Source organism: Petaurus breviceps, unplaced genomic scaffold (genome assembly GCF_028583685.1).
Source record: "Petaurus breviceps papuanus isolate PSGF00001 unplaced genomic scaffold, PetGlider_PUasm1.0 120, whole genome shotgun sequence".
NCBI classification, from domain to species: Eukaryota; Metazoa; Chordata; class Mammalia; order Diprotodontia; family Petauridae; genus Petaurus; species Petaurus breviceps.
In genome coordinates this window covers 3,128,604-3,150,072 of record NW_027185627.1, presented here as the reverse complement: position 1 = coordinate 3,150,072, position 21,469 = coordinate 3,128,604, and the positions used below count along the sequence as shown (strand labels likewise).

General features: G+C 40.4%; 1 protein-coding gene across 1 annotated transcript; it reads left to right on the top strand.

Annotated features, from left to right (window-relative positions):
• The first annotated feature begins 560 nt into the window (after positions 1 to 560).
• On the top strand, positions 561 to 21,366 carry PLK1 (polo like kinase 1). Its single transcript, XM_069089339.1, has 10 exons — positions 561 to 1,277; positions 1,681 to 1,849; positions 2,652 to 2,796; positions 4,183 to 4,276; positions 8,696 to 8,915; positions 18,775 to 18,930; positions 19,406 to 19,483; positions 19,911 to 20,065; positions 20,293 to 20,475; positions 20,798 to 21,366. Exons 1-10 carry the CDS (start codon positions 837 to 839, stop codon positions 21,002 to 21,004), a joined length of 1,848 nt encoding a protein of 615 aa, XP_068945440.1. The 5' UTR covers positions 561 to 836; the 3' UTR covers positions 21,005 to 21,366.
• The last annotated feature ends 103 nt before the right edge of the window (positions 21,367 to 21,469 follow it).

Sequence of the window (21,469 nt, the reverse complement as noted above, 5' to 3'; positions counted from 1 at the left end):
TTGTTGTTCAGTCGTTTTTCGGTCGTGTCTGACTCTTTGTAACCCCTTTCAGGATTTTCTTCTAAAGGTTTGCCATTTCCTTTTCAGCTCATTTTAGAGATGAGGAAATGGGCAGACTTCAGTGACTTGCTTAGTGTCTGAGGCTAGATTACATACAAATATACACACACATACATATGCACACGCAAATATACACAGATACACAAAGAGGAAATTTGTGTTCAACTACAGATCGGACTAAACGAGACACCGCTCCTAGATATTTCATGCACGATCATCGTTTTATTTCCCCCGCCCTGGGGTTCCTTCCTGGGGCAGTCACTGCCATGGATCCCTTCTCATCTCACTTCTCCATCTCTCCTTCCTCCTCCGTGGTGCGGCCGGCTGAGCTCCAGGCTCCCCAGGACAACCAAACTGTCAGCGTCCGGCCGCTCGCTCTCAATAAAGTTGAATTGAAAGCTTGGCTTACCTTCGGAGGCGGGGCAGGGGCTGGGGGGCTGCGGAGGCGAGGGCTTTCCCATGGTGCCCCGCGGTAGGCGGGTTTGGATTTTAAATCGCTGCAGCCAATCGGCGGCGCGGACCGCTCGGTAACGTTCCCGGCGCTGGGTTTGAATTCTGGGCTATTTGCACCGACCCAGCAGCCGCGCCGCTTGGGGTTGGGCAGAGTGCAGCCAAGCGTAGCTCAGCCGAACCGGAGCCGAGCCGGAGCCGCCGCGCCGCACCTGGGCAGGTCCAGCCAGGTGAAGGGCAGCAGGAGGAGAACGGAGCGGCAGCAGGCAGGGCAGGGAGAGACTCCGGGTCCGGCTGGGGACGGCGGCGGCACCGACACCGGCACCATGAGCACGGCGCCCGCGAAGCTGCCCCTGCGGCAGCCCGGCGTGGGCTCCTCGGAGCCCCGGGGCAAGCCCGCGGTCGGCGCTGGCAGCGGCGGCGGGGCCGGAACGGGCGGCGGGACAGCGACTGCCCCTCCTGCGGCCGCCCCGGAGATCCCGGAGGTGCTGGTGGACCCGCGCAGCCGGCGGCGCTATCTGCGGGGCCGTTTCCTGGGCAAGGGTGGCTTCGCCAAGTGCTTTGAGCTCTCGGACCTGGAGAGCAAAGAAGTGTTTGCGGGCAAGATCGTGCCCAAGTCTCTGCTGCTGAAGCCGCACCAGAAGGAGAAGATGTCCATGGAGATCAACATCCACAAGAGCCTGGTCCACCAGCACGTTGTCGGGTTCCACGGCTTCTTTGAGGACAGCGACTTCGTCTTCGTGGTGCTGGAGCTGTGCCGGAGGCGGGTGAGCACCCCCGGAGGTGGGGGGCGGGGGAGACGTTGGTGCCCCGGGGTGCTCTCAGAGCGGTGGAGGGGCCCCGCTTCCTGGAGAGCCTGCGGGAAGGAGAGGGGGGGTGTGGGTGGGGCGTGCTTTCTTTCCGATCTCCCCACCAAGCGGTCACCATAGAACCAGCCGGGGCACTTAGCGAGAGCCCAGCCTTAGTGGGCCGGCCGAGGCAAACCCAGAAAGTGCCCCGAGAGTTCCATCGTGGCCTCGACTTCTCAAGTTCAGGGTCCCCATGGGTGTCTGACGGGCCGGAGAGAGTCTATCTGCCGTCCCCGCAAGGTTTGAATAGGGCAATACCCACACGACCCCCTACTCCGAGACCCTTTAATTTAGCCCTGGTCTCTTCTCCCGCCTTCCACAGTCCCTGCTGGAGCTGCATAAAAGAAGGAAAGCAGTGACTGAGCCCGAGGCCAGGTATTACCTTCGCCAGATTGTCCTAGGCTGTCAGTATCTCCACGAGAATAAAGTTATTCATAGAGACCTCAAGTTGGGTAACCTCTTCCTCAATGATGACATGGAGGTAAAGATAGGTAAGACTGGGACACCGCTAAGGAGGCTGGGATTTTGTAGAGGAAGAGCCAGAGCTTCTTAAGTGGACATAATCGCACCGTGAATATGCTGTGTGTGGCTGCCCAGGACCCTTAAGCAAAAGCACCTGGGATTAGTCTAAAGTCTTTGTGGTTTTCCACAAGCCAAAGGGCCTAGGACAGTTTTGTAGGCTTCGTTTTGGCTTTGCTGTTAAATGACTTTAAATGCACAACCTCATGGAAGTGAGCTATAGACTGAGGAAGATTTAGTCCTAAAATGCTTGCAGAACAGTGTTTGCCCAGAGTCTTATTTCCTTTGCACCGCTCCATGTTTTTGAGAAAAGGAGGAAAGGGCTGGGAGATGGGAAGTGAGGGCAGCCACAGGTTTGTAGCTAAAAGAATACGGTAGAAACAATCAACACACAATGCTTTTCATTGTTTCTCCTGTACAATAGAACAGGAGAACCAGGGGAAAAAAAGATGTGGTCCTGGGTTTACTGTGGAAACCAGAAAGGAATTCTGAATCTTATTAGATGATTGCACCTATTACACAAGGGAGGGTATAACTGCCACACACAACACAGAGTGGGATGAGGCAGGGGTGGTAATACTCTCTCACAAGCTTTACCTTGCTGTAGTCTGGGGAGATGGGATGGAAAAATGATATTTTATACTGTAGGTTACAGTAGGGCCAACTTTGCTGAAAAGGCCCTAGGCTGCTCGGTGCCAGAAGTGGACATCGATAATAGCCTAATGGGACTATGGGTCAAGCTAATCTGGATTTGCTTCTTAACTCTTATTACAGGTGATTTTGGATTAGCAACTAGAGTAGAATATGAGGGAGAGCGGAAGAGGACACTCTGCGGAACCCCCAACTACATAGCCCCTGAGGTGCTAAGTAAAAAGGGCCACAGCTTTGAAGTGGATGTCTGGTCCATTGGGTGCATCATGTGAGTAGTGGCTTAACTCAGTTCTCTATCAGGAGCCCAAGAGACTAGAATGATGGAGGCCATCCTCCATTTATGGATAGGCAGGGCCTGGCCTTCCTTTTTCAGCTCTCCCTTACCCTAAGGACTATTGTGTCTATGGGAAGAGAAAAATAGAAGGAAAGATGATCCAGGGAAGACGGGATTTCAATAACAATGACAATTAAAGAGCTCTGGGCTTTGGGGGACGGTGAGGTGGTGAGCAGGGCAGATGGAAGGGTTGACTATTGCTTTTAGGTGATGATGGTTATCTGAAAAAAAGGTCCTTAGTGAGCAGCGGGAGTGGGAGCTTCTTTCTCTTGATACTACCATCTCACTGAGGGCCACTCCCAACCAGTACCTAGTTTTCTCCCCTTTGCTGTTGGCTTGGCCTCAGGATCTGAAGGATATTTTTCTGGGTCATTCAGCCTTCACATTGCTTATAAAAGGTTGGTTTCACAAGTTCAAGATGATGAAGGCATGGTTCCAAAGTTTGTTTGAAAAAGCTCTCTCAGTGTCTTAGTAGGGTGCAAGTTCAGTATTTTTTTAGTCATGAGTATAATATGGCAACCAAAACTAATGTGATCTTGTGCTGCATATAAAAAACAGCACTTGCAGTCAATCAGTAAGGAAGTAGGAGGTAATTACCTTGTAACACTCAGGCTCCATCTGGAGTATTGTGTTTAGCTCTGGACAAAACTATTTAGAAATAACAATTTTAATAGGCTGGAAGATATCCAGAGAAAGGCACCCTGGATTGTGAAGTGAAGGATCTTGAGTCCAATGTAATATGAAGATCATTTGAAAGAATGACATGTGTTTAGCCTGGGGAAGAGAAGGGGAACATCAGAGCTACTTGAAGCATTTTAAGGGGTGTCATGGAAGACAAGAACTACTTCTCTCATTATGCTTCAGAGGGAAGAATCAGAAATAATGGGTAGAAGTTGCAAAGAGGCAAATTTATGCTTGATGTTAGAAAAATATTTCTTTGAGTTGGCCAAAAGTCAAATGGGTAGCTTTGGCAGGAAGTTAGTTCCTCCTCACTAGAGATCATAGGTTTAGAGCTGGAAGGGAAGGTCAAATAATTTGCCCAACTAGTAAGTATTTGAGGTGGTGTTTGCACTCAGGGCCTCCTGACTTTGGGACCAGTGACCTCCCCAACAGACCATGTTGCCTCTTGGTCTTTAAGTAGTTTGGATGACCACTTAGAGATTGGTTTGGGACTCTACAGCAACTGTGGTTCCTTCCAACTCTTAACTCTATGTTTGTGTTTTATTATTGGTTGTTTGGTATTAATTTGTATTTGAAGAAATCTGACTGTGAAGTCAGGCTCTCTACCTTAGACTCCACTTCCCTTCTTTATATTTGCAGGTTTACCTTATTGGTAGGCAAACCACCCTTTGAAACCTCTTGCTTAAAGGAGACCTACATCAGGATCAAGAAAAATGAATACAGCATCCCCAAGGTAGGCTGAGCTTCCGGACCGGACATACCTATCATTGATTGCAGGTTCTTCTGAGTGAGCCATGGGGCAAGAGCTCCTATGTCTAATAATCTATCTCATAGAAATGTGAAGGCTACATCTTCCATGTATGAATGATCCTGTCACTCATACAGCTACCACCTTACATCCGACCTTTATCATTCCTTGCCTGTGTTATTACTCTAGCTTCACAGGTTTCCCTCTGTCCAGTCCCTGTCTACACAGCCACCAAATTGATATTCCTAAAGCATAGACCTAACCATTTCACTTCCATGTACAATAAGCTTTAGTAACTCAAAATTCCTTCTAGGGTAAAATAGTAAGTTTTTTTTTTTTTTTGGAATTTTAAAGCCCTTTATTGCACATTACACTCCAAACTGACCTATTTGCTGTTCCCATATACAACAATATTCCATTTCTTGTTGTCTCTATGTCTTTGCATAGGCTGTCTGTCTCCTATACATTCTCTCCTCACTTCCACCATCTGAAATTCCTAGTTCCCTTCAAGGCTCAGCTCAAATGCTACTTCTATATGAAATCAGCCTTGATCTGCCAAGTGACTTGTGCGCTTCACTCTGGAAATTAGCTATTTTTAATTTGCGTGCGTGTGTGCATGTGTGTGTGTGTGTGTTTAAATTTAAAAAATAGCTATGTTTGTAGTTTTTCCTCTCAGTAGATTGTAAGCTCTTAGAGGGCAGTGATCCTAGGATCTAACACAATGCCTGGCACTTAGTAGGTGTTAAATAAAATGATTGTAAAATGAGTAAACTGATGCCTAAGGTGTGTGTGTGTGTGTGTGTGTGTGTGTGTGTGTGTGTGTGTGTGTATGTCTGTGTGTGAGAAAGAGAGAGAATGTGTGTGTAGGTGCAAAAAACATTTTGGGATTGTAGGAGGAGAGTTGGATAAAAGTATAGCTTTCAGAGTTCAGGTGGAAGTCTGAACCAGTTGCATAGATTTGGTTTTTAGTTTATTTATGGCTAAGAACTGAATTCTGATTAATGTTTACAATAGTTTTCAGTTTATGATTATTAGAAAAGTTTTTGAGGTTTCTCTCCCTTCTGGAACCTGTTGTAAAATACAGAATTGCACCAATAGGAAAAACATCTATGTATTCTTTAAGTGATGACTTGGGAATACTACTATTCAGGTACTGGGAGCTATAGGAAACACTCAGCTTAAGACTGAACTGTAAGATTTCCTTTCTAAACCCTGAGGAAACTTGAATTTTGAGGTCTTTTTAAAGCTTTGGGGGCACTAATTTAAAATGTTACATAGAAGTAGCTATAAATTACTATCAACTAGGAATCCATACTCCTAAAAACAGTTTTTTTTGCTTTTTTTGGAGGGAAATTGGGGTTAAGTGACTTGCCCAAGGTCACACAACTAGATTTTTGTGTTATATGTTTGAGGCCAGATTTGAACTCAGGTCCTCCTGACTCCAGGGCTGGCACTCTATTTGCTGTGCCTCCTAGCCACCCCATAAAAACATTTCTTAACAATGTACATCCAAAGTATGAAATCAAATTTACCCTAACCCTACTGTAAGACTTCAAAAATTTATCCTTTCCCAGCCCTACCACCCTCCTCCCCAAAACCACAAACATGTATTAAGATGAAAGTACCAACCCACGTCTATAGATGTGAAAATAAGACTTTTCCAGGGAGGTGGCATGTGTGTGTGGTAGTGAAATGGATTCATGAGCAAGCACTAGATAGACCTAACCAATACATACCATTTCTCAGTGCAAGTTATCACTGGTTTTCATATTCTGAAAGAAGAATCAGAACAAAAGGGAAAAACCATGAGAAAGAAAACACAAAAAAAGAGACAATCACATGCTTCTATCTGATCTGTATTCAGACTCCACAGTTCTTTCTCTGGATGTGGATGGCATTTTTCCATCATAAGTCTTTTGGAATTGGCAAGTCATCACAGTTAATGCTGCTTATATTCATCATGTCTCTGACGTCCTGGCAGTCCGTGATTTGTTAGCTATATAGAATTAGCCGGGTAGTACATTGGTTGAGAGGGCTGAGCTTGGATCCAGGTAGTGTAGACATGGGTACAAATCCTGATTTGGTCACTGACATTGGGCAAATCACTTAACTCTCCCAACCTCAGTGTCTCTCTCTCTCTCTCTCTCTCTCTCTCTCTCTCTCTTTTGCTTTTTGGAGGGGGAAGGGCAGGGCAATTGGGGTTAAGTGACTTGCCCAAGGTCACATGGCTAGTAAGTGTCTGAGGCTGGATTTGAACTCAGGTCCTCCTGACTCCAGAGCCAATCCTCTATTCACTGGGCCACCTAGCCGCCCCCCCGCCCCCAACTTCAGTCTCTTTATCTGTGAAATGAAGAGGTTGGATTTCATGGCCTAAGGTCCCTTCTGACTCAATCTGTGATCTAGAGATGATTTACCCCACTACCCCTTCCATAGCGAGCAGTGTAGGATTATTGCAAGTAATCATGTGGACAATGCTTTCCACATCCAGAGAAATAACTAGGCTAAAAATCCAGAGGCTAAATGCAGGTAAAAACATACTATTTTTACTTTATTTTTTTTTGTTTTTTCCTTTTGTTCTGTTTCTTCTTATACAACATGACTAATATGGAAATGTTTTACATGATTTACATGAACATTTGAAACTCAAAGTTTTGTTAAAAATGAATGTTTAAAATTGCCTTTGTATGTAATTGGAAAAAAATGAAATACTATTTAAAAGAAAAAAAATTTAAAAAATAAAGTAATCGTTATTTCCCAAAGGCAGTCGCTTCCTTTTACTCAATTGTGGCCAACTTTAGTCCTTGTTTAAGAGATACATTTATATGTATGTATGTTTATATAATATAGAATATTTTACTTAAAAGTCTTAGTTTTGAACTTCCATAGTCTGAAATTTCAGTAAGACTTTAGGAGTGCTGTGTGTGTGTGTGTGTGTGTGTGTGTGTGTGTGTCTCCATCCTGTCTATCCATCTGTCTATACATGTACGCACATACACACATACACACAGATTCATTTGTTAGCCATCTAGTGGCAAATCCTAGTCTGGCCAGCATAGGTTTTCTTTTCACTTTGTTTTTCCATTGTTGATGACCAGGAAAGCCTCTTTCATATTTATATCCTTGCTCTGTACCAGGAATTGCACCAGGCATTAAGGGATACAAGGCTGAAAGCACATTTGTGTATCTTTGGTGACAAAAACCTAAAGTCAAGCAGAGTATTCTTGTAACTACCCTAAGAACATCTAGAGAAATATACAGCTAGTTTGGAAGACTTGAGGTGTTCTTTGCTTAGCTGCTTTTCCATCTTTCCAGGGGACACACTGAAGTATTACTCTAGTGCAGGAGGGAATCTTGTTCACTGATGAGGGACCCGAAGCCTAGGCTCTGTGTCTTAGGGCAGTGTTGTCTACTTGGTATATTTGTCGTTGTTCAGTTGTTTAAGGCATGTCTGAGACTCCTTGTGATCCCTTTTAGGGTTTTCTTGTCCAAGATATTGGAGTGGTTTGCCATTTCCTTTTACAGATAAGGAAACTGAGGCAAACAGGGTTAAGTGATTTGCCCAGGGTCACCCAGCTAGTAAATATCCAAGACCAGATTTGAACTTGAGTCCGGCCTAACTCTCTATCTACTGTACTACCTAGCTGCACCTACTTACTATGCCTATGGGACAAATCCCTTGACCTTTCTGGGCTTTAGTTTTCTCATTTGTAAATGAGAGAATTGGTTTAGGTGACCCCCAAAAGTCCATTCTGACTCCAAATCTGTGGTGCTCCAATGGAGCTGGGGTGATCTCCAGGTTAGAACATCCAGGTTTCTGTTTACTGGTGACCTCGACAGAGTTGGTCCAGCTGTCGGTTGGTTGTTGGCTTTTGCTAACCCTTTAGGTATCAAGGTGTACTTGGAGTCAGTAAGACCTAAGTTCAGATTCTTGTGCAGACACTCGCTAGCTGGGTGAGTTTTGGCAAGTCGTCAACTTTTCTGGACTTCTGGTTTCTTCATCTGTAAAGTGAGAATTATGATAGCACTTACTCCACAGGATTGTTGTGGGAATCAAGGGTTAAGGACTAGACCTGTGATTTTCTATAGGGATCCCTATATATGAGGGTACTCTCCTTATCAGTGCAGATCAACAACTTCTCTGCAGCTTACATCCCCGAGAGAGCGACTTAGAACACTAGAGATTACATGACTCATACACAGCTGTCGTGTGTTAGGGGTGTGACTCATCCCAGGTCTTCTTGGCTCTGAGGCCAGCTTTCTGTCCATTATGCCGACACTGCCTTTGTGAGCTTCAAGTGAAATAATATATGTAAGGTACTCTTGAAACCATAAAGTGCTGTATAAATGTCAGCTGTTAATAGTTTTCACTTCTGATTCATAGTTGTGTTCTCCCTTGGGTTTTAGCACATCAACCCTGTGGCTGCCTCCCTCATCCAGAAGATGCTGCGCTCTGACCCTGCTTCCCGCCCCACCATTAATGAGCTTCTCCATGACGAGTTCTTTTCTTCGGGCTACATCCCTTCCCGGCTTCCAACTACTTGTCTCACAATCCCACCAAGGTTCTCCATGGCACCCAACGGTGTGGAATCTGGAGGCCGGAAGCCTCTCTCAGCTCTCAATAAAGGTACAGCTAAATGGACAGGCCTGGTGCCTTCTGGTCACCCTGTCCCTAGGATGTTTGCTACCTCTCACAGAAGGTACTAAATGAATAAAGCATTGAAAATGAACAGAATTTCTCAGACCACAGACCTTTTATGTTTTTATGAACATAGCCCCAGACTGACCCTCAAGGTGAGTGGGCTCTCACTGGGGTATTTGAACAGGGCAGAGATGGGAGCAGCTAGTGCTGGCCAAATAATCTCTGCCTTTACAAGAAGAGAAGACTGGCTTGAAGTTAACCTTGAGGTACAAGGCTGGCATTTAGGTGGGAGGTGGTACCTAGCCCAGCTGACAGAGTTATTCTATACCACAGCATCTAAATTGGCCCTTAATTTCAGGTCCTACATGGGGTGATTGCCCTCAGAATCATCTAGCCTAGAAGAGTCACTTTCCACTGACTCTAACCTTGGATAAATCAAACCTGTCACTCACATTCAGGGGTAACTGCACAGTTAACCTGGAGAATTGTAAAAATAAGAGTAAGTCACTGTTTTGAAATGTATATAGTATGAAAGTGATGAAACCCCCTTTTCAAATTTAAGTCTTTTGACAGTGTCATTAAGAAAAGATTATACATAACTACTTTTTTAAAAGTATTTTAAAAAATTAAAAAAATTTTTTTTAAAATCTGATATAGCTAGGCCACCTTCCCTAGCATTTCTTTTCATTAATTCCCTTGATATTCTGGACCTTTTGTTCTTCCAAATGAATTTTGTTACTATTTTTTCTAGGTCTATAAAGTAATTTTTTGGTAAATTGATTGGTATGGCACTAAATATGTAATTTAATTTAGGTAAAATTGTCATTTTTGTTATATTAGCTTGACCCAGCCATGAGCAATTGATGTTTTTCCATTTAGTTAGATCTGACTTCATTTGTGTGAAAAGTGTTTTGTAGTTGTGTTTGGCAGGTAAGATTCCCAAATATTTTATAACATCTACAGTGACTTTAAATGAGATTTCTCTTTCTATCTCTTGCTGTTGGATTTCATTAGGAATATACAGGAATGCCAAAGATTTATATGGGTTTATTTTATATCCTGCTACTTTGCCAAATTTATTTATTGTCTCAAGTAGTTTTTTACTTGATTCTTTAGGATTCTCTAAGTATGTCATCATATTGTTCTCAAAAAGTGATAACTTGGTCTCTTTGCCTAATTTGATTCCTTTGATTTCTTTTTCTTTAATTGCTACTGCTAACATTTCTAGTACCGGATTGAATAAGACAGGTGATAGTGGACACCCTTGTTTCACCCCTGATCTTATTGGAAATGCTTCTAGCTTATTCCCATTACATATAATACTTGCTGATGGTTTTAAGTAGATGCTATTTATTATTTTAAGGAAAGCTCCATTAATTCCTATATTTTCTAGTGTTTTTAATAGGAATGGATGTTGTACTTTGTCAAAAGCCTTTTGTGCATCTATTGAAATAATCATGTGGTTTTGCTAGTTTTATTGTTGATATGCAGTTATACTGATGGTTTTCCAAATATTAAACCATCCTTGCATTCCTGGAATAAATCCTACCTGATCAAAGTGTATTATTCTTGTGATAAGTTGCTGTAGTCTTTTTGCTAATATTTTATTTAAAATTTTTGCATATATATTCATGAGGGAAAGTGGTCTATAATTTTCTTTTTCCGTTTTATCTCTTCCTGATTTAGGTATCAGTACCATGTTTGTATCATAAAGAATTTGGTAGGACTCCTTCACTAATTTTTCCAAATAGTTTGTAGAGTATTGGAATCAATTGTTCTTTAAATATTTGATAGAATTCTCTAATAAATCCGTCTGGCCCTGGAGATTTTTTCTTAGGGACTTCACTGATGACTTGTTTAATTTCTTTCTCTGAGAAGGGGTTATTTAAGTAATTTACTTCCTCTTCAGTTAATCTGGGCAACTTATATTTTTGTAAATATTCATCCATTTCACTAAGATTGTCAAATTTATGTGCATATAATTTGGCAAAATAATTCCTAATTATTGTTTTAATTTCCTCTTCATTGGAGGTAGATTCACCCTTCTCATTTTTGATACTCATAATTTGGTTTTCTTTCTTTTTTTTATCATATTGACTAAGGGTCTATCAATTTTATTGTTTTTTTTTTTTCATAAAACCAGATCTTAGTTTTATTTATTAATTCAACAGTTTTCTTAATTTCAATTTTATTAATCTCTCCTTTGGTTTTCATTATTTCTAATTTAGTATTATTTGTGGATTTTCAATTTGTTCTTTTTCTAGCTTTTTCAATTGCATGCCCAATTCATTGACCTCCCTTTTCTCTAATTTATTCATGTATGCACTCAGGGATATAAAACTTCCCCTAAGAACTGCCTTTGCTGCATTCCACAGTATATTGTCTCATTGTCATTCTCTTGAATGAAGTTACTGATTGTTTCTATAATTTCTTGTTTGACCCACTCATTCTTTAGGATTAAATTGTTTAGTTTCCAATTAGTTTTTAGTCTGTCTTTCCATGGCCCTTTATTGCATATGATTTTTATTGCATCATTATCTGAGAATGATGCATTTACTATTTCTGCCTTTCTGCACTGAATTGTGAGGTTTTTATGTACATGGTCAACTTTTGTGTATGTGCCATATACATAACTACTTGTTGGGGAGTCTTTATAAAGGATTTTAATAAAGCAAGAGTTCCTAATTTTTTTGTATCATGGATCCCTTTGACAGTCTGGGGAAGTCTACAGGCTCCATTGTAGAATAATGTTTTTAAATGCATAAAATAAAACACATGGGATTACAAAGCAAATCAGTTATGTTGAAGCACAGTCAAGATATTTTCTTGAAAAAGCCCAGGTTAGAAAAATATAATTTAGACTAATTTGATTCCTAAGGGTTCTTCCAACTACAGGTTGGTGAAAAATGCTCTTTTAGTTTGATCAGATACCCAGAATGACACATTACTAGTAATTATTAAGTGAAATGATTAAAGCAAAAATATCTGCTGGAATTAAGGTCTAAATTTCAGAGAAGGGAAGTGATAGGAGATTCTTTTTTTCTGTGACTGGAATTGGGCATCCTCCCCCCCCCCCTTATCTATTTCTTTAAATATTCCCCAATTACATGTAAAATTCATTTTAACATTAATTTTTGAAATTTTGAGTTTCAAATTACCTCCTTCCCTACCATCCTTCCCTTGTTCTTGAGAAAGCTAGCAAGCAATTTGATATTGATTATGCATATGAAGTCAATGCAAAACATGTTTCTATATTAGCCACGTTGCAAAAGAAAACACAAAAAACAAAATAGAGTAAGAAAAAAATGTACTTCAATCTGCATGCAGAGTTCATCATTGTCTTGATTAGAGTAGCTAAGCCTTTCATAGTTGATTATCCTTACAATATTGCTGTCAGTGTGCACAATGTTCTCTTGGTTCTGCTCACTTCACTTTGCATCAGTTCATGTTTTCCAAGGTTTTTCTGAAGCCATCCTGCTCATCATAGCTACTAGTGGTGATATAAGTGGTGATAATGAACACAGCTACTACTAGTACAATAGTATTCCATCACAATCATATACCACACCTTGTTCAGCTATTCCCCAATTAATGGGTATCCCCTCACTTTCTAATTCTTTGCCATAAGAAAAAGAGCTGTTATGAATATTTGTGTATAAATAGTTCCTTTTCCCTTTTCTTTGATCTCTGGGATATAGACCTAGTAGTCATATTGCTGGGTCAAAGGGTATGTACAATTTTATAGCCCTTTGGGCACATTTCCAAATTGTTATCCAGAATTGTTGGACTAGTTCACAATTCCACCAGCAGTACATTAGCGTTCCTGTTTTTCCACATCCCCTCCAAGCATCTGTCATTTTCCTTTTCTGTCATGTTAGTCAATCCTGATAGGTGTGAGGTGGTATCTCAGAGTTGTTTTAATTTGCATTTCTCTAATCAGTAATGATTGAGAGCATTTTTTTCATATATTGATAGCTCTGAAAACTTCCTTTGACTATCAACTAGGGAATGATCATATTTTTATAAATTTGGCTCTGTTACCTATATATTTGAAAAAAATTGGCTTTTATCAGAGAAACTTGCTATAAATTTTTTCCCCCAGTTTCTGTTTTCTTTCTAATTTTGGCTGCATTAGTTTTATTTATATAAAACCTTTTCACTTTAATGTAATCAAAATCTCTATTTTACATCATCTGATGCTGTCTCTCTTGTTTGGTCACAAATTCTTCCCTTATCCATATATCTGATGGGTACATTTTTCTTTGTTCCCCTAATTTACTTAGGATATGACCCTTTATGTCTAACTAATTTATCCATTTTGACCTTTTCTTGGTATATGGTGTGAGATGCTGGTCTATGCTTAATTTTGGCCAAATTGCTTTCTAGTTTTTCTTTTGATTTTTGTCAAATGGTGAGTTCTTACTCCAAAAGCTTGGATCTTTTAAGTTTATCAAACATTAGATTACTGCTATATATTGTGTACCTAATTGATTCCACTGATCCACCACATTATTTCTTAGCCAGTACCAAATTGTTTGGATGATTGCTGCTTTGTAATATAGTTTGAATTCTGTTACTGCTAGGCTACCTTCCTTTACATTTTTTTAATTGATTCCCTTGATATTCTTGACCTTTTCTTCTTCCAGAAGAATTTTGTTACTATTTTTCCTAACAGTATAAAATAATTCTTTGGTAGTTTGATTAGTTATGGCACTGAATAACTAAATCAATTTAGGTAGTATTGTTAGTTTTGTTATATTGGTTCAGCTTGCCCATGAGCAATTAATATTTCTCCAGCTGATTAGATCTTTCTTTATTTCTGTGAAAAGTATTTTGTATTGTGTTCATAAAATCCCTCGTTTTGTCTTGGCAGCCAAGACTCCCAACTATTTTATGTTGTCTATCGTTAATTTAAATGGAATTTCTCTTTCTATCTCTTGCTGTTAGGTTTTGTTGGTAGTGTATAGAAATGTTGATGATTTATGTGGGTTTTTTTTATATTCTGCAACTTTGCTGAAGTTGGTTATTTCAACAGTTGTTGATTAGTTGGTTCTCTAGGGTTATCTAATTATGTCATAATTTCATCTACAAAGAGTGATAGTTTTTTTGTTGCCTATTTTTATTCCTCCAATTTATTTTTCTTGTCTCATTACTATAGTTAGCAGTTCTAATATAATATTGAATGTTTGTGGACTTCCTTGCTTTATGCCTGATCTCAGTGAGAAAGCTTCAAGTTTATCTCCGTGACAGAAAAAGCTTGTTCTTGCTTTTAAATAGGTACTCCTTATCATTTTAAGAAAGGTTCCATTGATACCTATACTTTCTAATGTTTTTAATAGGAATAGTGTTATATTTTGTCAAATGTTTTTTCTGCATTTATTGAAATATTATTTTTGTTTTTGTTATGGATATGGCTAATTAATACTGATAGTTTTCCTAATATTGAAGCAGCCCTGCATTCCTGGTATAAATTCCAAATGGTCATAGCATATGATTTTTGTTATATATTGATGTAATCTCTTTACTTAAAATTTTCACATTTCATTAAAGGAAATTGGCCTATAATTTTCTTTCTCTTTCTTTCTTATCCCTTGTTTAGGTATCAAAACCACATTTGTGTCATAAAAGGAATTTAACAGGACTTCTCCTTAACTTATTTTTTAAAATAGTTCATATAGTTTTAGGATTAATTATTCCTTAAATGTTTGGTAGAATTCCCTTTTAAATCCATCTGGTTCTGGGAATTTTTTCATAGGCAGCTCATTTATAGTTTCTTTTTCTAAGATAGTATTATTTAAATATTCAATTTCTTCTTCTGTTAATTTGGGCAATTTATATTTTTGTGAATTTTCCTCCATTTTACTTAGATTGCTAGTTTTACTGGCATATAATCGAGCAAAATAACTTATAATAATTGCTTTAATTTCATCTTTATTGTGGTACATTTACCCTTTTCATTTTTTGATTCTGGTAATTTGATTTAGAAAAATCAAATTAACCAATGGTTTATCTATTACATTACTTCTTTTTTTCATAGAATAAGATCCTAGTTTTATTTAGTAGTTTGATGGTTTTCTTTCTTTCAATTTTATTAATCTGTCCTTTGATTTTGAAGATTTCCATTTTGCTGTTCAGTTAGGGATTTTTAATTTGTTCTTTTTCTAGTTGTTTTAGTTGCATGTCCAATTCATTATTCTGCTTTTTTTCTATTTTACTGATGTAAGCATTTAGAAATATAAACTTCCCTGTAAGAACTACTTTGACTGCATCTTACAAATTTTGGAATGTTTTATTGTTGTCATTCTCTTTAATGAAATTATTGTTTGTGTGATTTGTTGTTTGACCCCCTCATTCTTTAGGATTTAATTATTTAGTTTTCAATTAACTTTTTATCTATGCTTCCACGGCCCTTTATTAAATATAATTTTTATTGCATTATGGTCTAAAAAGGGTACGTTTTATATTTCTGCTTTTCTACATTTGGTTGTGAGGCTTTTATACCCTAATACATGGTTAATTTTTATGAAGATGCCACATAAAGCTGAGAAAAAGGTATACTCTATTCTATTCACATTCAGTTTTCTCTAAAGGTCTATCATATCTAACTTTTCTAAGATTCTATTCATTTCCTTGACTTATTTCTTATTTATTTTATAGTTAGATTTATTTAGCTATGAGAAAGGAAAGTTGAGGTCCCCTACTAGCATAGTTTTACTGTCTTATTTCTTCCCGTGATTCGTTTTTCTTTTCCTTTAAGAATTTAGGTGCCAGGGTGGCTAGGTGGCGAAGTGAGTAAAGTGCCAGCCCCGGAGTCAGGAGGACCCGAGTTCAGTTCCGGCCTCAGACACTTAACACCCACACACAAAAACTAGCCTTTACTTAACCCCAATTGCCCTCCCCCAAAAAAAACAACAAAAAAAAATTAGGTGCCATGCCATATATGGTGCATATATGTTTAGTTTTGATATTACTTCATTGTTTGTGGTTCCTTTTAATAAGATGTAGTTTCCCTGCTTAATTCCTTTTAATTAGTCTTTATTTCCTTTTGCTTTGTCTGAGGTCATGATTGCTACCCTTGTCTTTTTTACTTCAGCTGATGCTTAATAGCTCATGCTCTGGCCCCTTATTTTAACTCTGTGTGTTTCTCTTTCTTTCTTCCTTTCTTTTTTTAAATAATGTTTTATTTTCCCCCAGTTAGATGTAAGAACAGTTTTTAACATTCATTTAAAAAAATCTTTTGAGTTCTAGATTTTCTCTCTCCCTCTTTCATCCTTCTCCTCTCTGAGAATAAGCAATTTGATATAGGTTATACATGTTCAATCATGCAACAATATTACCATATTGGTCATGTTGTGAAAAAAAAAAAGACACAAATCCTAGGGAAAAAAACCCACAGGAAAAAAATACAGAAAGTGAAAAATAGTATTCTTTGATTGACATTCAGATTCCATCAGTTCTTTCTCTGGAAGTGGATAACATTTTTGTCATGTGTCTCTGTTTCAACTGTGTTTCTTGTAAATAACATTGTTGAATTCTGGTTTCTACCCATTCTGCCATCCTGCCTCTGTTTTATGGTAAGTTCAATCATCCCATTCAAATTCACAGTTATGAGGATTAACTGTGCGTTTCCTTTATCCTTGTTTTCTTTTGTTTATCCTTTTCTCTCTTTTTATCTTGTCTTTTTTCTCAAGTCTGATTTGATGTTGACCACTGCCTTATTTTATATGCCCTCCTTTTTATTACCTACTTCCTATCCCTTCTCTTGTCCCCTTCCCTTCCCCTTCTTCTCTGTTGGGTAAGATAGATTTCTCTTACCAATAAAACATATGTATATTTCTCCTCCTTGAACCAATTGAGATGTGAGTGAGGTTTAAGCATTGCCCTCCTCCCTTCACTTTTTCCCTTTCACTCCACTATAAGAGCTCCTCCTTGTGTGGACCTCTTTTATGTGAGATAATTTCCCCCAACTCGTTCCTATGCCCTCTTTTTATTTAGAATACTTCTAACTGCCCTAATAATGGTAAAATTCCTAGAATATACATGTCTCATCTTCTCATAAAGAAAGGTAAACAGTTTAACCTTATTGAGTCCCTTATGATTTCTCTTTCATGTTTATATTTTTATGCTTCTTTTGAGTCTTATGTTTCAAAATCAGATTTTCTGTTTGCTCTAGTCTTATCACCAGGAATGCTTGAAAATTTCCCATTTTATTAAATGTCTGCTTTTCCCCCTTGATGGATTGTACTCATTTTTGCTGGGTGGCTTATTTTTGGTTGTAATTGCAGCTCTTTTACCTTCCAGAATGTCATATTCCAAGGCCCCTGCTCCTTTAGTGTGGGAGTTGCTAAATCTTAAAGGATCCTGATTCTGGCTCCATGTCTGTGTGAAGTATTTTCTCTTTGACTTGGAAACACTGGAATTTGGCTATAAATAATCCCAGGGGTTTTCATTTTGGGATCTCTTTCAGGTGGTGATTGGTAGATTCTTTCAATTTCTGTTTTACCCTCTCTGGTTTGAGGATCTCAGTTGGGGCAGTTTTCCTTAGTTTCTTGAAATTATGTCATCTAAGCTTTTTCTTTGATCAAAACTTTCAGGTAATCCAATAATTCTTAAATTATCTCTCCTTGATCAGTTTTCCAGGCCAAGTATTTTTCCAGTGAGATATTTCACATCTTCTTCTATTTTTTTCTATTCTTTTGACTTTGAATGTTTCTTGATGTCTCACAGAGTCAGTCATTAGTTACCACTTACCCAATTTGATTTTTAAGGAATTATTTTCTTCAGTGAGCTTTTCTATCTCTTTTTCTACTTGACCAATTCTACTTTTTAAGGAGTTATTTTCATCACTGAATTTTCATATCCCTTTTTTCATTTGACCAATTTTTTTAAAGGTGTTATTTTATTCAGTATTTTTTGGTGCCTCTTTTGCCAAGATGTTAATTGCCTTTCATTAATTTTCTTCCTTTGCTTTCATTTCTTTACCCAGTTTTTTCCTCTACCACTCTTAGTTAATTTTGAAAATAATTTTTTAGCTTTCCCCAGGAATTCTTGCTGGGCTTATGTCCAATTCACATTTTCCTTTGTGGCTTTGCTTTAGCTGTTTTGATTAAGTTTGTATCTTAATCTTCCCTATTATTATTATAGCTTCTTGTGGTCAGGTTCTTTTTTGTTGTTTGCTTATTTTTCCAACCTATTTCTTGATTTGGAACTTAATGTTAGGCTGTATTCTGGGTGGGGGGAAGGGCACTGTCTCAATCTTTAAGCTTCTTCAAACTGCTATTTCTAGAGCTAGTTCTGAAGGTTTGGAAGTTTTCATTGCTTCCAAAGTAGTGTGATTATCTCTGGCTTGAGAACTCCTGACGTTGCTGCTGCTTCTCTCGCCATCACCTAGTTCCACGGGTGCTTTATCCAGGTGGACAGCCTTCTGTCCCATGTCACAGAGCTCTTTTTTTCAACCTCCTTTGTTGTCTTGGGCTGGAAGAATGTCTCTGATCTTTTGCTGGCTCTGCCACTCCAGGATTCAATTTGAGGTGTTGTTTGGAGGGGAATGTTGGGAGAGCTCAGCTGATCCTTCTGCCTTGGTTCCCTTGGTCCCCCTTTTTGTGAAGGAGGTAAAATGGATGCCTCCTTTTGGCGTGCTGGGGGAGGTGAGGCTGGGAGGAACTTGGCCTTCTTTGCTTCCTGCTATAGCCAGGAGTAGAGGGCAAAGACGGAGTGGAGCAGCAGCTGATCCGTGTTTCTGGGCCTCATCTGAATCTTCTGGTATTCTGAGAACCCCTAAATGTTCACTGAGCCTATGATTAGTCTGGTAAACTCTTCCATCTGCATTCTGCTCTTTCCCTAGGAATAGATAACCCCGCCCCTGAGCAGCCCTCTGAGAAAGAAGAAGCACCAGGTCAGGAACCAAATGGACCTGCTGATTGCTACCTTTCTGACATGCTACAACAGCTGCTCAGCGTCAATGCGGCAAAGCCTTCTGATCGGAGATTGGTGAGGCAAGGTGAGTCAGACCTCAAGGCAGGATGTGGGCATGGCACGTTAGGAGAAAGTAGGGAGGGAGGAAGATTCCCTCCACGCTACACCCCAATTGGCAAGGCTTTTTATTGCGTTTCCAAATTGGGAGGGAAAGGGAATTGATCTCCATTTGAAGAACGGTAAAGTAGATGAGATACTGGACCTGCTTTTTTCTTGGCTGCTTAGTACTGGATGGGTGAGATTTAGCAGGTAGATTTTGCCTTTATTATAAAGAGAACTCGGTGCCTTTGAGCTGTCCAGTAATGAAAAAGGTTGCTATAGGAGGTAGTGAGCTGCTGCATTTGGAATTGTTCCAGCAGAGGCCGGAGAACCGCTTGTAAGGCTGTTTGTAAAGATATTCATGCGCTGTTGGGGAAGGATTTAGATTGGAAGGTAATAAATTCCAATTCGCCTTTTGAGATTCTGTGACTTCACAATTCACTCTTCTGCTTCCCTTCCAGAGGAGGCGGAGGACCCTGCCTGCATTCCCATTTTCTGGGTCAGCAAATGGGTGGACTATTCAGACAAGTATGGCCTCGGTAGGTTCCGGTCATGCTGGTTTTGCCTTCTCTCAATCAAGGGCTGATAGAGATTTCCTTGTCTGCTCCATGAGTCTGAGGACCTCCTCCCTCACAGGAGCGCTTCCTGCCTAGCCTGCTCCTCCTCTTAGGGACTGCTGTGAATTCTGGCCCAAAAGCTATCCCTGGGCTGGGAGGAGTTGGTTCTGTATCCCAGAGGGAAAGTAAATGAGATGCTAGCTTTGACTGGAGTGTCTCTCAGACAGGGGCTTCCTCATGTTCTGCCTTTGGGCTCTTACAGACTTGGGTGTCCCTGGATGGTTAGGTGGGTATTGTGTAAAAGCTTCCATGATGTCATACGGCGCAGAGAGAGAGGCCTATAGAGTTCCATGTTGCTCAGTTGTCTACCTGATCCATGTCTGCATCTGACTGTCCCTTTCCTGCCTAGGATACCAGCTCTGTGATAACAGTGTGGGTGTGCTGTTCAATGACTCCACTCGGCTCATTCTGTATAATGATGGGGATAGTTTGCAATACATCGAGCAGAATGGCTCAGAATCCTACCTCACTGTGCGTTCCTATCCTTCCTCGCTGACCAAAAAGGTGAGGCCAAAAAGTAGGTCAGCAGCTTCCTCAAAAACTGCTCTGGCCTGAAACCACAGTGTGTGGCGGGGTTAAGAGCTTGGGGGAGGGAGGTGGCATTTTGTCTGGACTCTCTCATTGTTCTGCTGCCTTTGAGGGAATTCTCCCCACTATCCCAGAAAGAACCTAGTGCTCCGGAGGTTGAGATTGTGGGCTTTAATGCATTGCTCCTTTCCTTCCCCCACTAGATTACTCTCCTCAAGTATTTCCGCAATTACATGAGTGAACACTTGCTGAAGGCCGGTGCTAACATCACCCCAAGAGAAGGTGATGAGCTGGCTCGCCTTCCCTACTTACGAACCTGGTTCCGCACACGTAGTGCCATTATCCTACACCTCAGCAATGGCACTGTACAAATCAACTTTTTCCAGGTGAGCTCTCACATGTTGGGGCCAGTCAAGAGATCTGGAAGGAGGGTGGTATGCCACTATGAAGGCCCAAGACTGGGTGAAGGCACCTTGGGTCTAGAGGCAAAGGACTAGTTTAATCTTGGGTTTAAAAAAGTTTAAATCTTGGGTCTCATTTTCTCTATTCGTATGGCTGTGATCAAATTGCTTAACTTCTCCAGGCCTCAGTTTTCTCCTCTATAAAGTAAGGTTTTGGGATTAGACGTCTGGGGTCTTTTGCCAGCTCAACAGTCATGGATGCTCTGAGCTCACTTTGGGGTCTTGCCCTGTCTGCCCACCTTTCTAGGACCATACAAAGCTGATACTCTGCCCGTTGATGGCGGCTGTGACTTACATTGATGAGAAGCGGGACTTCCGCACATACAAGCTCAGCCTTCTGGAAGAACACGGCTGCTGTAAGGAGCTGGCTAGCCGCCTGCGCTATGCACGTACCATGGTGGACAAATTGCTTAGCTCCAGGTCGGCCTCAGCCCGCCTTAAGTCCTCCACGTAGGCTGCCTGACACTTTGCTTCTTACCTGGCCCTTCTCTTCCCAGGTGCTTGGGCCTTGGGCTTCGTGGATGACTCCCCCCGTCCTTAGCCTTATTTCTCTATGTGTCCTTGCCTGGCCTGGATGGATGTGTCCCCATCCCACCCCACCAAAAAAAGGAGAAACAAGAAAAAACTTGGACAAGTAACCTCTTGACTCCCTCTCTTTGTGCTATAGGGGAGGGAGCTCATGTGTAACTTATTTGTACATGGTGGTGTGTCTTAGGACTCCTTGTTCTCCTTCTTAAAGTGTACAGAAATTTTTTTAAAGGAACTCTGGCCCCTTTGGCTTTGTAAACATTAAACGTTAATTTGCAAGTATTCAAATTTTGTATGTAATGTGCTCCTGGGGTTCTAGGGCTGTCCCTGAGGATGTGAGTGTATGCTGAGGGGGGGGGTGAGCCTAGGGAGCTCTCACTGTGGACAGCCT

Coding starts and splice junctions, on each gene's coding strand:
- PLK1 (XM_069089339.1), top strand. CDS start 837: ATGAGCACGGCGCCCGCGAAGCTGCCCCTGCGGCAGCCCGGCGTGGGC. Junction 8,916..18,774: donor TCTCTCAGCTCTCAATAAAG/GTACAGCTAAAT, acceptor CTCTTTCCCTAG/GAATAGATAACCCCGCCCCT. Junction 20,066..20,292: donor CTTCCTCGCTGACCAAAAAG/GTGAGGCCAAAA, acceptor TTCCCCCACTAG/ATTACTCTCCTCAAGTATTT.